Genomic DNA, 15,162 nt, shown 5'->3' on the forward strand with positions numbered 1-15,162 from the left:
ATCAGGTGGGTTCTAAAGAGCGGGTAATCTGTTCAGTCATATCACCGCCCAGAGGGTGAAGACTAAAATCTACTCCCACATGCTATGACACTGCATATAGGCAATGAAGCGCTTGTTATGTTATATCACAGAAATCACAGAAACCCCACAGTGCAGATAGAGGCCATTTCGGCCCATCGAGCCTGCACCGACACATGTCCCACCCGATCCCCGTAACCCCTACACCAACACATATCCCACCCTATCCCCGTAACCCCACGTATTTAATCCCCCTAACACTAAGGGTCAATTTATCATAGCCAATCAACCTAACCCGCATATAAAGCCACAGGACCTGTGCCACTTCCACAGTTCAATCTGTCCTGAAGGTAGATTCATTTTGCAGTACAGGAGGCTGCTATTTGGCCCATCATACCTGTGCCAGCTATCTACTAAGTCTCATTTCCCTCCTTTCTCCCTACCTTTTCAAATGTTTCTTTTTCAAATATTTATTCATTTCCCGCTTAAAAATTATGGCTTTTACGTCCATCTTTGTTTCTGAAAGGGCATTCCATGTCCTAACAACCTTCTGCGTAGAACAGTTTCTCCTAACCTCTTTGTTCTTTTGACAATGATCTTAAATCCATGCCCTCTAGTTACTCAGTCTCTGACCAGTTGAATTAGTTTTTCCCTATTTATCTGATCAAAACCCCTCACAATTTTGACCACCTCTATCAGGAGTAAACTAAATCAAACTAACCACTCAATGCGAACCCAACGATCCTGTGGGGTCTGCAGGATGAATTAGTAAGACTATATAGTGTGGGGAGGGACATATGGGTTGATTTTCAGTGTGCCGTGAGGCGGGCTTTTAGGCGTGCGGGGGCTAAAATCCCGAATTCGGGGGTCCCGACACCATCCCGCCCAAAACCCGCCTCCATGTAAGTTTCAAAGGAGGCGGGTACCCGCCCCGCAGTGGGACCCGCCGACCCGAGGTGGGAAGGGATTAGTGTCAATTAACTGCCTGTTAACAGGTAGTTAACAGGCAGTTTTTAGCCTAATCCCTATTTTGAAGGTTGTCGTGTGGGATTCCCGACGGCTCCAAACCACGCCAGGTTAGAGGAGTCGGGCCATCGGGTTGAAGGACTTGGAGGGGTCGAGATGTCGGTGTTCAGGTGAGTGATGGGTGCATGAGTGCAAAGGTAAGTGTGTTTGGTGTGTCTAAAGTGTATAAAGAAGTTTAAATTACCTGTACTTACCTTTACAGCCTTCCTTCCTCTAGGCTTCGGGAGTCCATCATTCAGCCGGCACAGAAAGCAGAATGGCTGCGATCTGTCAAAAGTGACAGCCTGCAGCTTTCAGTGCTGGCGAGATTTCTAACTGAGTCTGCGTAGAAGGACTCAGGTTAGAAGTAAGACTGTCAGTGTTTGACAGCTTCAAACAGCTGTGAAACACTGATATTTCATCTGTCAACACGTCTTGACAGATGACATTTCAGTCTGTGACGTCACCGGTTGCCGGATGGCCCTTAAATTGGCCTGCTGAGCCCGCTGGGTGGGCTCAACAAGGTCAATCAAGTGAAAATCGCGTGGATTGGCCGCATCTCGATGGAGGTGGGACTACAACCCGAAAGTTGTAGTCCCGCCTCCTTCCCGACTTCTGAATGAAAATCCAGCCCATATTGTTCAAAGAATGAAGGCCCTACCAAATTCCACATCCTCCACACATTATAGAGCACGCAAAAGTAGCACAAATTCAAGAGAGGAAGCCCCTCATGGACAAAATGACTTAACAAGTGCACTTGTTGTGATACATTTATTATCCAAAGCCAATCTTTACAGAAGGATACGAGGACCAGTGTTAACTGCGTATCAAAATAATCTTTGCAAAACACAAAATAGTCCTTTATTTGAGCAAAGTCTCATCTCAGTGAAAACCTTCGTCATTGCACAGTGGTTTTACATCAGTCAGCGTCCAGGGATTACAAAATTACATGTAATTATGAATCAAATTATATAATGCGAACCATTGTCTACCGTAGCAGCATAATGCAAATTATAGTGGCTTCTGGAAGGTTTACAGACAGTTTGGGGGAAAACAGAAAGAAATTATCCCTTCAGAGAAGCTTACCAACTAATGCGATAGAGGAGATATCTAGAAATCATAATGTGTGGGGATACCAGCACTGCCCCTTCTCTACCCTCTCCCTTAATTTTGCACTTTCAATAAATTAATACTATCCATTAGATCATAAATAAATCTTCCAGCATTGGCTCCTTCACCAGACCTCACTCTATAGTTAGGTGCAATGTGTTAACAGAACTTTGCAATTATGTTTTGTAATTAAGCTAAAAAATCTTTTGAAATATAAAATCATAAAGAGTTGTTTTATAGAATTAGATTGTTTGCTGGTCGTCAATTCAAATATATTACAGAGATATGATAAAATAGAGCTATATGGACCAAAAGGTTCCAGGTTTGGTCTCTGGTATGTGTCGAGTTAGCTGAAGCTAGGTAGAACATTTGGGGCCCTTCAAATGACCTCAAAGCCTCCACACTAAAGGAGGGAAAAGGAGAAGCCGGGGTTTCAGCTCTCGATTGCTATCCAGTGATTCTGCTGTGAAATGCCCCTGTGGGAATCAAGTCTCGTCAATGAGATGAATAACATAATTGAATAACTTGCTAACATTCATTGTTTTGGTTCACATGAGGTACCAAAGGACACCTGGCATTTCAGTCAACCATATCCCACCAAGGGTCAGTGCTTTCAGGGGAGGAACCTGGGAGGAGTTTCATTTCAATATTAACCTGTGTGATCCTCCTCAAATTACAGTCCCTCTCCCATCAAATCTGCACACCACTCAATTACAATCTACAACTGTAACTTTAAATACCTCAGAGTTAAAAAAAAAGTCTTAGTTCAATAAGTACAATTTGTTTAAATAACAAATCCATCTTCTTTTCAGCCAATTAAAATGGACTTCATTTTTGTGGAAGATACAGCTGTTAGGATGGAGTCTATGTACAGTCTATACAAACAGTCTCGAAATTCATTTCAACATAGACAAAAAAAACTTAACATCTTTTGAAATTCTTATAATAATTCAGGTAAAGTATCCAGGGTAGTATATTTTCAATCCATAATATATACAAGGGAATATATTATAAGAGTAGACTATTTTTCAATAAAACACTATCTAGTGCTGAGCAGCTGAGGGGTCTAGTGAGTAGTATACACACATATGGGGGAGGAGAGGGGGGTAAAATTGGTCTACACCAGTAGTGTGACACATGTTTGTGGCAAAATGGCTTCAATGGTGTAAAACAGATTACCAATTTGCTACAAGCCCACTTTGCGCTACTGGTGCAGACCAGTTTCACCCCCACTGTATCACTGCGCGGTCCCGTCTGGGCGTACCCCTAATTCCTGACCCAGCTCGTTGCAAATTTTAGCCAAGTAATTAAGAGGCCCTGAGCAGGTGCAAGGAGTGCAAATTAGCAGCAGAGAGTAACTGTAGGCCACTCTTTCACACCTGCAATGGGAAAAGAATCTGCAATAGATCACTTGCCAACTCACTCAGACAAGGATTGGGCAAGACCCAAAGCAGAAGGGAAACAAATGGAGAATAGTTCTATTAGTTGTACAAAATATCAATTATGCTTTGGAGATTCAAATTAAGTCTACCATTTTTCAGTTTCAGAAGTCCAATAAACCAACTATGGCCTAGAAATTCAGTGCCCTTAGCGCCGATTTTGCGGCGCTAGAGGGCCTAGCGCTGCAATTGGCGCCGGCGCCTAAATTGCCTGGGGCCCTTCCGCCGCGGTAGACCGGCAGCGCTGCGCCGGCACCGATGACGTCATCGGTGTGCGCAGCGTCCCGGTTGCCATGGTAACCCGCCCGAAGTGGGAAATTGACTTGCGGCCGCCTCGCCCGTGGCAGCCGCAAGCAACGTTCTGGCAGAGGTGCCTTGCACAAGTTTGCGCCGGCGCATTAAAGGCCCCGCGGCGGCCGGCCGCTTTCCCGCCGCCCGCCTGGCCGCAGCTCACTCCCCGGACTTCCCCCCCCCCCGGAACAGAAGCAAGCCCGGCACTTGTCCGAGGTGCCGGGCTCATTTTTAATAAGATTATCGCGGGCCGCGGCCGGGTGCAGGCAGCTCCTCCTTAAGGGAAGGAGGAGGCCTGCACTTCCCGAACCTGCCGCACCGCAGCGGGCGCCGCAGCGCCGGAATAGCGCCGAAATTCAGCGCATAGCGCCAGTTTTCAGGCGCTAACAGCTTTCAGCAGCGCCGGCAGCCGTTTGGGCGCAGAAGTAGTGAATTTTGGGCCCGACCAGCGCGACTTAGCTCCGGCACTAACTTCCGGCGCTAAAGCCCTGGCTGCGCCAAAACTCAATTTCTAGGCCTATGAATTTCAACAGCAGTTGTGCATGGAGATTAATCCACACTGGAAACAGTGGATTCTTTACACTGTCAGATGGGGAAAGGGAGATCTGTAAAATACAAGCCTCATATACAAACTCAAAAATAAAAAAATATGTACATGCGTACACAAACTCTAGGGTCAGAGGGTTGTGTGTACTGCCTTAGCACACATGCTGTAATAGAACAGTTACTAGAAGATACCCTTATGGGGATGTAGCCCTCCCAAAACTACCCATTGAATTACAGTGGCATAATGATAATTGAAGTGTTTAGATTCTAAGGAAATTACATAACGAGGTACAAATTCATCCAGGGCGGTAGCGCAAGACAGGCAGTATCACATTGGCCATTTGTTATACACCCCACCCAATATTCGGTACCATTCAATAAAAGTGAATTATCGGGTGGATCGTATAACAGGCACCCGATGCTACCACCCAAGGTAAATTTCTACCCCCACATTTTTAAAATAAACTTGCATGAAATGCCCTTGTGTATTTTTTTCCTTTCACCCACTTCAGCCCTCCAGACCATCTGCTTATCACGAGGGTGGGCAGGTGGCCGATTGCTGGTCTTGGCTATCTAGATGTGGGAGGGCAGTTCTTTGCTTCTGGCTGCTTATATTGCTTTTGTTCTACAAGTAATGGAATTAATACTGCGCATCTACAAGCAGAGGTAAGTAACGCAGAAGCTGAAAGCCACTATCTTGAGTTGAGCTGACAGACTTACACATACCACACAACATCGAAGGAGTCTTAAACATAAAAACAGTGGAGTAGAAACAAAATAATAAAATAAAATAGCCTTAAAAATAAACCATTTAAGTTGAGATATGAATCTAGTGGTCAACATCAAGGTTCCTCGGCACACTGACAACTGTTCTCTTCTTTGCGAGAATGCTGGCAACAGTGGTTCGCCATGTGCTGGCCATCCCTTCACTGTTAAATCGTAGACCCGTGAGAGTCGGGTCATTTCTCATCTCCCTTTCAATGGCAGAATTTGTTACTGGTAGACATTCCAAAGTACTTCACAAGGAAAATCTTATGGAAGCACTCTATAAATAACAAAATAATTTTAAGTGGCACTTTAAACATTCCACTTTTTAATAGTTCTGACTAAAGTGAATCAAAGACTTAAAAAAAAACAGTGGCTTAGAACTGCATTGATCTGGCATAAGAATGTTGCACTGATCCTATATGTATAGTGATGAGGTAAGAATACTTAGTTATGCAATCTCCAGTTAGCCACTTCACTAGAAATATGTCCCCCCTCCCTCCACTGTTATTTATGACATTAAATTTATCTTTGGTCATACTTGGCTTTCCATTGCAGATTCCTTCACTAATTCAGGGATTCACGATTCCATTCGAAGATTCAATCCACTATCCCACAGCTAAACTCAGCTTCCTAATTCTGATTGAAAAGTCACTGAAATCCATTTTTCTGTGACTAATTTCTCGATTGTTTAAAAGCATTTTGTAAAATTTCAATTCAATTCTAAAGGCAATGAAATTATATTAAAAATAGCAATTACCACAACGTAGGCTATTCATCTGGGTATTGCTCCACTGAAGTTACAATATGGGTGCATCCCCAACAAACAGACAACCTCGGGAAATGGTTAACAGAAAATAACTTGTTCAACTGGAAGAGGTTTGTCAAGAGGCCTGGTTTCATGAGTGGAATGCACAATTCCACAAGTTTTCAAACAGGTTATTTCCACGTGGCATATTGGTACACAAAAATATCGATGTAAATTGTTTGTGTAAAAAACAATTGCAGTTAACATGAGACCTCGAGGAGGAAACGGTGAGCATGAAAGGGAGCTCCTTCTAATGTCAAATCTGGTCCCCAAGGAGGGCAGAGGATTTCATCTCTAAGCCGAGATCGACATCCTGCTGATAGATGGAGCCCTGCACATTCCAGCTGGTAAGGGGCATGTTGGGCCATAGGCGACGCTGGTACTCTTCACATTTCAAAATCAGATCCATTACCGAAGTATTGCTCCGGACCCACCTCCGGACAGACTTGTAGATAGATGGTCCTTGTGATAATAAAAGGCATTGGGTCCTCTGTACCCTCATGTTACATTGCAGCCTGTAAGAGAGAGAAGGAATCAAAATGAGGAGAAGCCGATCACTTTCAATCTTTTTTAAATGATTAAACAGGTATTAATATAGAATCATAGAAATTTACAGCACAGAAGGAGGCCCATCTTGTCCATGCCGGCCAACAAAGAGCTACCCAGCCTAATCCCACTTTCCAGCACTTGGTGAGTGTAGGTCACGACACATCAAGTGCATATCCAAGTACTTTTTAAATGTGATGAGGGTCTCTGCCTCTACCACCCTTTCAGGCAGTGAGTTCCAGACCCCCACCACCCTCTGGGTGAAAAGATTTCTCCTCAAATCACCTTTAAACCTCCTACCAATTACTTTAAATCTATGCCCCCTGGTTATTGACCCTTCTGCTAAGGGAAATAGGACCTTCCTATCCACTCTATCTAGGCCCCTCATAATTTTATACACCTCTATTAGGGTCTCCCCTTGGCCTCCTCCACTCCAAAGAAAACAACCCCAGCCTATCCAATCTTTCCTCATAGCTAAAATTTCCCAGCCCAGGCAACATCCTCGTAAATCTCCTCTGCACCCCCTCTAGTGCAATCACATCCTTCCTGTAATGTGGTGACCAGAACTGCACACAGTACTCTAGCTGCGGCCTAGTGTTTTATACAGTTCAAGCATAAACTCCCTGCTCTTATATTCTATGCCTCGGCTAATAAAGGCAAGTATCCCGTATGCCTTCTTAACCAACTTATCGAACTATCCTGTTACCTTCAGGGATCTGTAGACATGCACTCGAAGGTCCCTCTGATCCTCTGCACTTCTCAGTATTTTACCATTTATAGTGTATTCCCTTGCCTTGTTAGCACTCCGCAAATGCATTACCTTGTAGGAGTCGCTGGAAATCAACAGACTGCGAGGCTTTCGTAGCAGCAAAGAAAAACGCGTGTTAGCTTTATTAACTCTCCGCATGGACTGAGGGACTCGGCCTCGTCGCAGGGCTATGATGTCATCACACAATCGACGACTCTTAAAGGGACCCTGCCCCGATAACCCAACCAAGTTCCGTACATAACATGGAGCAATAACAACATTGGCTAAACATAGTGAATTGTGTTACTGTCCCTATGTGGTCTTCGCCACATACGTCCCCCCAGAATTCACTAGAACTGGCAATGTCAGTCGTTGAGGGGCCCGGATCACATGGCCGAAACGGCTCCTTAAGTCTGGGGCGGGGACCGGGGGGGGTCACCGGAGGGTCCCCGGGCGCTCGGTGGTGGACTGAGGGTGCAGAAGCCGGAGGTCGGCTGAGCCAACCCAACGGGTCGGTCCAGATCCAGGTGGGCCGGCTTAAGACGGTCCACGGAAATGTAGTCCGGCTTACCGCCGACATCCACCACAAAGGCCTTGTCCCTGGCTTCCAGGACGCGGAATGGTCCGTCGTAGGGTGGGTGAAGAGGTCCCCGGTGGGTGTAATGGCGGACGAAAACGTACTCCGCCGCACGAAGGTCAGGCGGAACATGGGACTGAGGGAGACCGTGCTGCGACGTGGGCACCGGCGCGAAAACCTTGGCGTTGTCCAGGAGGGCAGACCGCTGACGGGCTGCGGACCAAGTGTCCGTGGCATTCGGGACGAACTCCCCGGGAACCCGCAGCGGCTGCCCGTAGACGAGCTCGGCGGACGAGGACTGGAGGTCCTCCTTGGGGGCGGTCCTGAGTCCCAGCATGACCCACGGGAGTCTGTCAATCCAACTGTCATCCCGGGGGCTGGCCCGGAGCGCGGCCTTCATGGAGCGATGAAACCGTTCGCACAGCCCATTAGCCTGAGGGTGATATGCGGTGGTGCGGTGGAGTCTCAACCCAAGGCCTTGGGCGACAGCGTTCCAGAGCTCCGACGTGAACTGGGGCCCCCGGTCGGAGGAGACGTCAGATGGGGCGCCGAACCGGGCGACCCAAGTGTTGATGAACGCCCGAGCCGCATCGACGGACGTTGTTGATGACAGCGGGACGGCTTCCGGCCATCGGGTGGTTCTGTCGACCATCGTGAGGAGGTGGGTGAACCCGCGGGAGGGCAGCAGGGGCCCCACCAGGTCCACGTTAACATGGTCGAACCGCCTCTCGGGCACCATGAAAGGCGCCAACGGGACCTTAGTGTGGCGATGCACTTTCGAGCGCTGGCATACCACGCAGGTATTGGCCCAGTTGCGAACGTACTTCTTGAGCCCGTGCCAGACAAACTTAGCCACCACCAGCTTCTGTGACGGCTTCCTGCCCGGGTGGGAAAGGCTATGGACGGCGTCGAAAACCTGCCGTCTCCACCCGTCGGGCACGACGGGGCGTGGCTGCCCAGCGGAGATGTCGCACAGGAGCGTAGTGCCGGCATCGTCAAACGCAACGTCCGCTATCTGAAGGCCCGTGACAGCCATCCTGTAGGCCTGGACGTCCGGGTCGGAGGCCTGGTCGGCCGCCATGCAGGTGTAGTCGATGCCGAGGTGTACGGCGCTGGCGACGGCCCGGGAGAGACAGTCGGCGACAGGGTTGTTTCTCCCAGCCACATGCTGGATGTCCGTCGTGAACTCAGAGACGAAGGAAAGCTGGCGCTGCTGACGGGCCGACCACGGCTCGGAAACTTTGGCCATGGCGAAGGTCAATGGCTTGTGGTCCACGAACGCCTTGAACGGGCGGGCCTCCAGCAGGAAACGGAAGGGTCGGATGGCGAGGTAGAGGCCGAGAAGCTCGCGATCAAAGGTGCTGTACTTCCGCTCATTGGGGCGGAGCTGCCAGCTGAAGAAGGCGAGCGGCTGCCAGGCGCTGTTGACCCACTGTTCGTGGACGGCGCCGACAGCATAGTCCGAAGCGTCAGTGATGAGAGCGATCGGCGCATCAGGCAACGGATGCGCCAGCATGGTCGCGTTAGCCAGGGCCCTTTTCGTGTCCGTGAAAGAATTGGCCATCTCCTCGGACCAGTCGATGGCGAGCTTGGTGGGCTTGCCTTTGAGGGCCTCGTGAAGGGCCGCATAAGCTGGGCTGCCCGAGGAACGAAGCGATGATAAAAGTTCACCATGCCCAAAAACTCCTGCAGGGCCTTCACGGTGAGGGGTCGCGGAAAATCCTTCACGGCCTCCACTTTCGACGGCAGCGGCACCGCCCCGTCCTTCGTGATGCGGTGCCCGAGAAAGTCGATCGAGGACAGCCTGAACTGGCACTTGGCCGGATTGACGATTAGGCCGTGCTGGCTGAGGCGTTCGAAGAGAGTCCGGAGGTGGGACACATGCTCCGTCCTGGAGGCGCTGGCGATGAGAATGTCATCCAGGTAGACGAACAGGAATGGCAGGTCCCGTAACACGGTGTCCATTAGGTGTTGAAAAGCCTGAGCGGCGTTTTTGAGACCGAATGGCATGCGGAGGAATTCGAACAGCCCGAATGGGGTGATCACCGCGGTTTTCGGGACGTCCTGCGGCCGGACGGGGACCTGGTGGTAACCCCAAACGAGGTCCACTTTAGAGAAAACTTTCCCGGCCAGGCGGGCGGAAAAGTCCTGGATGTGTGGAATTGGGTAGCGGTCGGGGGTCGTAGTGTCGTTGAGGCGCCGGTAATCGCCACACGGGCGCCAACCGCTGCCTGGTTTTGGTGCGATGTGGAGGGGCAAGGCCCACGGACTGTACGACTGGTGAATGATGCCGAGGCGCTCCATCGTGTCGAACTCGGCTTTAGCGATAGCGAGTTTCCTCGGGTCAAGGCGCCGAGCGCGGGCGTAGACAGGCGGACCGGTGGTCGGGATGTGGTGTTCTACCCCGTGCTTGGTGGCGGCGGACGAGAAAGTGGGCTTCATGAGGTCCAGGAACCCGGCGAGGAGGCGGGAAAACTCATCGGAGGCCGAGAGTGCGCTGGACAACTTCGTCGTGCCGGAACCACTGAGCGAACACAGGAGCAAACTGAAAGTCTCAGCGTGGGCGAGACGTCGGTTCCTAATGTCCACCAAAAGGCCACTGGCGCAGAGGAAGTCAGCGCCGAGAAGGGGGGTGGACACTTTCGCTGTAACAAAGTCCCAAGCGAAACGCTGCCCGCCAAAACACAGCACCACGCTCCGTTTCCCGAAGGTACGGATGGAACTGCCGTTGGCAGCTTCGAGAGCGGGGCCGTGGTTCCCCCCCTGTATGTCTATGGTTGACGCGGGCAGGACGCTCATCTGGGCACCCGTGTCGCAGAGGAAACAATGTCCAGAGTCAGTGTCCGTAATGAATAACAGACTACCTGAACGGCCGACAGCCATGGTAGCTAATGAGTGGGCCTTCGCATTTCCCGACGTGGTAAAGCTGCACGGGGGCCCGCACTTCTTAGCTTTGGGGCCGAACTGCGCGTGGTAGAAGCACATGTTTGGGGGCTGCCACCGTTGGGCTTTTGCGGTGGGGGCAGGGCCCCGCATGGCCGCGTAGTACTGTTGCCCGGCGGAGAAAAATTTGTCGGCCTCCTTGGCCAGGTCGCGGAAATCACCAATATGAGAGTTGGCTAAAGCCGACCGTACCTGCCCTGGCAGCTGTTGTAGGAACAGTTCCCTGAAGAGGAAGCACGGCTTGTGCTTGCCCAGGAGGGTTAACATGTGGTCCATCAGTTCTGAGGGCTTGGAGTCGCCAAGCCCGGGTAGAGAGAGAAGCTGGTGTGCGCGCTCGGGTTCAGTTAATCCAAAAGTCTCAAGGAGGTGCGTTCTCAGCGTCGCAAATTTGTGGTGCTCCGGGGGGTCCTCGAGCAGGCTCACGACTCTGGCCGCGGTGGAGCTGCTGAGAGCAGAGACGACGTAATAATACTTCGTGTCGTCCGCGGTGATGTCCCGGAGTGCAAACTGAGCCTCGGCCTGGGCGAACCAAGCGGTAGCCTGTCGTTCCCAAAACTCCGGTAATTTGAAACGGCGTTCGTCGCCATCTCGGATAAAGTCTTTGGAAACGTCCAAAAGAGAAACGGGGTCACCAATGTAGGAGTCGCTGGAAATCAACAGACTGCGAGACTTTCGTAGCAGCAAAGAAAAACGCGTATTAGCTTTATTAACTCTCCGCAGGGACTGAGGGACTCGGCCTCGTCGCAGGGCTATGACGTCATCACACAATCGACGACTCTTAAAGGGACCCTGCCCCGATAACCCAACCAAGTTCCGTACATAACGTGGAGCGATAACAACATTGGCTAAACATAGTGAATTGTGTTACTGTCCCTATGTGGTCTCCGCCACAATCTCACACTTCTCCAGATTGAACTCCATTTGCCGCTAATCTGCCCACCTGACCAGTCCATTGATATCTTCCTGCAGTCTGCAGCTTTCTTCTTCAGGGGTAAGATGAGCTCATTCTCCCCTCGTCCTATCCCTCCCAACCCTACCCCCCGGCCCAGCTACCATTAAACACACTGTACTTATGAGAACCTACACTAAAGGATGGGCACCTGCTCCCCATACAGCTCAGTGGATTAATACACCACTTGGTGAGATCCTGTGCCATGCGGATCAAAACAGTTGCAGGCTTGATTTCCGGTGATGAGTTAGCTGATGTCAGCCTGGGGGGAGGGGTGGGTCCTCTAGGGGTTTTACAGCTGATCTCAAAGGTTGCCAAGAAGGCAAAGGAGAACGTGTGCTAGGTTACCAAGAAGCAAATTACCACAGAAAGGGGACACAGGGAGACAGCAAAATTTATATCAATTTAACCGGAACACTTGGTCAATCCCAACAGCTGCATCATTAGGTATGAGGAGTGGGGAAACAAATCAGAGAAGTACAGAAATAAATGAATGAACGTACATTATGTAGTTCAGTGTGCCAGCTGATCTCAGCCAGGGTACCACTTCGAGTGCTACAACTGGCCTCAGCTCTCCTGTGAGGAACAGAGAACGAAAACACCAACAGCCAGTCCTGATCATTATCCAGTGACTCCTGGTGCAAACGCCACGTATGGATGTTGGATATCAGCATTATTTAGCGGGGCTGTGATAACCCCCGTGATGGAATAGTTCAACAGGTACTCAACACAAGAAGAATGTCAGCACCTTCGGGGGTTGGGGTGGAATAGAGAGTGGGGGAAATCAGAATGCAAGGTTATCTGTCCCAATCCCATTTATAAATGCAGAAGTCCACATAGGACTGACAAGTTGTGCAGATGGAAATGTACTTCTTTACATGGAAAGCTTTAAATACCCAACACTGCAGTCAATCATTGCATGGTTACTCTCTAATCAACCGTCAGTACCTTGCTGAAAGATGATCTCCCAGTTTTGCCTTAGCATTCGTGACAAAGTACCACAAAATACTGCCAATCTGGTCCTTTATCCAGTCAACATCTTCCGGGAGATCAGGCAACCATTCCAGGATTCTGTCAGGTACAAAGTATGAAGGGACAAGATTAATTAAATCCCTGTGCGCACATCTTCAGTCTTAAAAGTAAGGGCAATGTAGGTCATAAAATATTAACTTCCAACATGTATAAAGCACTCCCTGATCTCATGCTGTGTGGTAACTTGTTGGCCCATGGACTCCTTTGCAGAATACATATTCCAGAAATGCCAGACAACGCCACTCACTCCAGTCCCAGCCAAACACTTCTGAATCGATAACATACTCACGACAACTTAGTCACTTTCTTGTGGAATAGATACAGAATACTGGAGCACAAAAGAGTGAGTTTGTGATCTGAATCAACATGATTCAAAAATATAAACCATGACACCATGCGATTTATAAATATATACCCTGGACAGTTCTAAACATTATTGACCCTTTTCTGCTAAGCTCATCAATTTTGGTTTGCTAACGCTCCTGTGAAGAGCCTTGGGATGTTTTACTATGTTAAAGGCGTTGTGTAAATGCAAGTTTATAAAAAATGTTGTATATGAAAACCCTGTCAGGTAACAAGTTAAAGGCAAAAAAGTATCAGGTAGACAAATGTAATTAAAACTTTTTTAAAAAGCATGCTGTAGTTCTCCTATTACATTCCTCTTTTTTCAGGTGAAAGAAACTTTGACGGGCAATTTCCGGCTTAACCCTTGGACTGTTAGCAACTCCAGGAAATTCCAGGCTCCCTGAGCCAACCATTTTTAAAAAAACTTTCAACTAATGCAGTGTAATGCTGAAAAGTAAGTTAATTATACAGTAATAAAGCTATTTGAATGCCAGAATTAGTTCTAATATTGAAAGATGAACTCTGCACGAGAAAATAAGCATTACAAATAAAACTAAACAAATATCCACACGTCTCCATCTCTGCTCCTTCAGCTGGGTAGGTGGCTCTTTGCTGTGGATTGCTCCAATAACTTCTGACAGCTACAGTGGCAGCTTGCACTGTGCAAGCCAAGACTTGCTAGGGCTAATTCCACAACCACACACCCCATTGGAGAAGCCATTCTTCAGAGGAGCATGGGTCAGAGACACAGCTACAATATTGTACCCTGATTATCTGACCATCACGCCCTGCGAATGCTGTTCCCCACTGGGAGAGTGGGATCAGGGATTTCGCTCCATGTCAATTAATGTTACGTTCCCTTGAGATAGATCTCAGTTACATAGATACATAGAAGATAGGAGCAGGAGTAGGCCATTCGGCCCCTCGAGCCTGCTCCACCATTCAATGAGATCATGGCTGATCATCCAAATTCAGTACCCTGTCCCTGCCTTCTCTCCATATCCCTTGATCCCTTTAGCCTTAAGAAATATATCTAACTCCTTCTTGAATATTTTTAATGAATTGGCCTCTACTGCCTTCTGTGGTAGAGAATTCCACAGGTTCACCACTCTCTGGGTGAAGAAATTCCTCCTCATCTCTGTCCTAAATGGCTTATCCCTTATCCTTAGACTGTGACCCCTGGTTCTGGACTCCCCGGCCATCGGGAACATCCTTCCTGCATCTAGTCTGTCTAGTCCTGTTAGAATGTTATAAGTTTCAATGAGATCCCCTCTCATTCTTCTAAACTCCAGCGAGTATAAGCCCAATCGACACAATCTCTCCTCATACGTCATTCCTGCCTTCCCAGGTATCAGCCTGGTGAATCTTTGCTGCACTCCCTCCATGGCAAGAACATCCTTCCTCAGATAAGGCGACCAAAACTGCACACAATACTCAAGGTGTGGTCTCACCAAGGCCCTGTACAACTGCAGCAAGACATCCTTGTTCCTGTACTCGAACCCTCTCGCTACGAAGGCCAACATACCATTTGCCTTCTTAACCGCCTGCTGCACCTGCATGATTACCTTCAACGACTGGTGCACAAGGACACCCAGGTCTCCTTGCACTTCCCCTTCTCCCAATCTATTGCCATTCAGAAAATAATCTGCCTTCCTGTTTTTGACACCAAAGTGGATAACCTCGCATTTATGCACGTTATATTGCATCTGCCATGCTTCTGCCCAATCACCCAACCTGTCCAAATCATACTGGAGTTTCTCGGCATCCTCCTCACAGTACACACGCCCACCCAGCTTTGTGTCGTCTGCAAACTTGGCGATATTACATCTAGTTCCCTTGTCTAGATCATTAATATATATTGTGAATAGCTGCGGTCCTAGGACCGATCCCTGCGGCACCCCACTAATCACTGCCTGCCACTCGGAAAAAGATCCGTTTATTCCAACTGTTTGCTTTCTGTCTGCCAACCAGTTCTCTATCCAAGTCAATACCTTGCCCCCAATCCCATGTGCCTTAACTTTATACGCTAATCTCTTATGC

General features: G+C 48.9%; 1 protein-coding gene across 1 annotated transcript in view; it reads right to left on the bottom strand.

The window, feature by feature from the left end:
• Window positions 1–1,779: 1,779 nt before the first annotated feature.
• The window catches only part of pnpla2 (patatin-like phospholipase domain containing 2), a 90,528-nt gene continuing 77,145 nt past the window's right edge, over window positions 1,780–15,162 (bottom strand). Inside the window, exons 8-9 of the mRNA XM_086007641.1 lie at window positions 12,694–12,816; window positions 1,780–6,497 (exon numbers count right to left, since the gene is read on the bottom strand). Of these exons, the coding sequence (XP_085863767.1) occupies window positions 6,239–6,497; window positions 12,694–12,816 (382 nt within the window). The 3' untranslated portion in view covers window positions 1,780–6,238. The remainder of the gene's footprint in view (window positions 6,498–12,693; window positions 12,817–15,162) is intronic.

The sequence above is a fragment of the Somniosus microcephalus genome, chromosome 15 (genome assembly GCF_052327205.1).
Source record: "Somniosus microcephalus isolate GS21.2 chromosome 15, FLI_Smic_1.0, whole genome shotgun sequence".
NCBI lineage: Eukaryota > Metazoa > Chordata > Chondrichthyes > Squaliformes > Somniosidae > Somniosus > Somniosus microcephalus.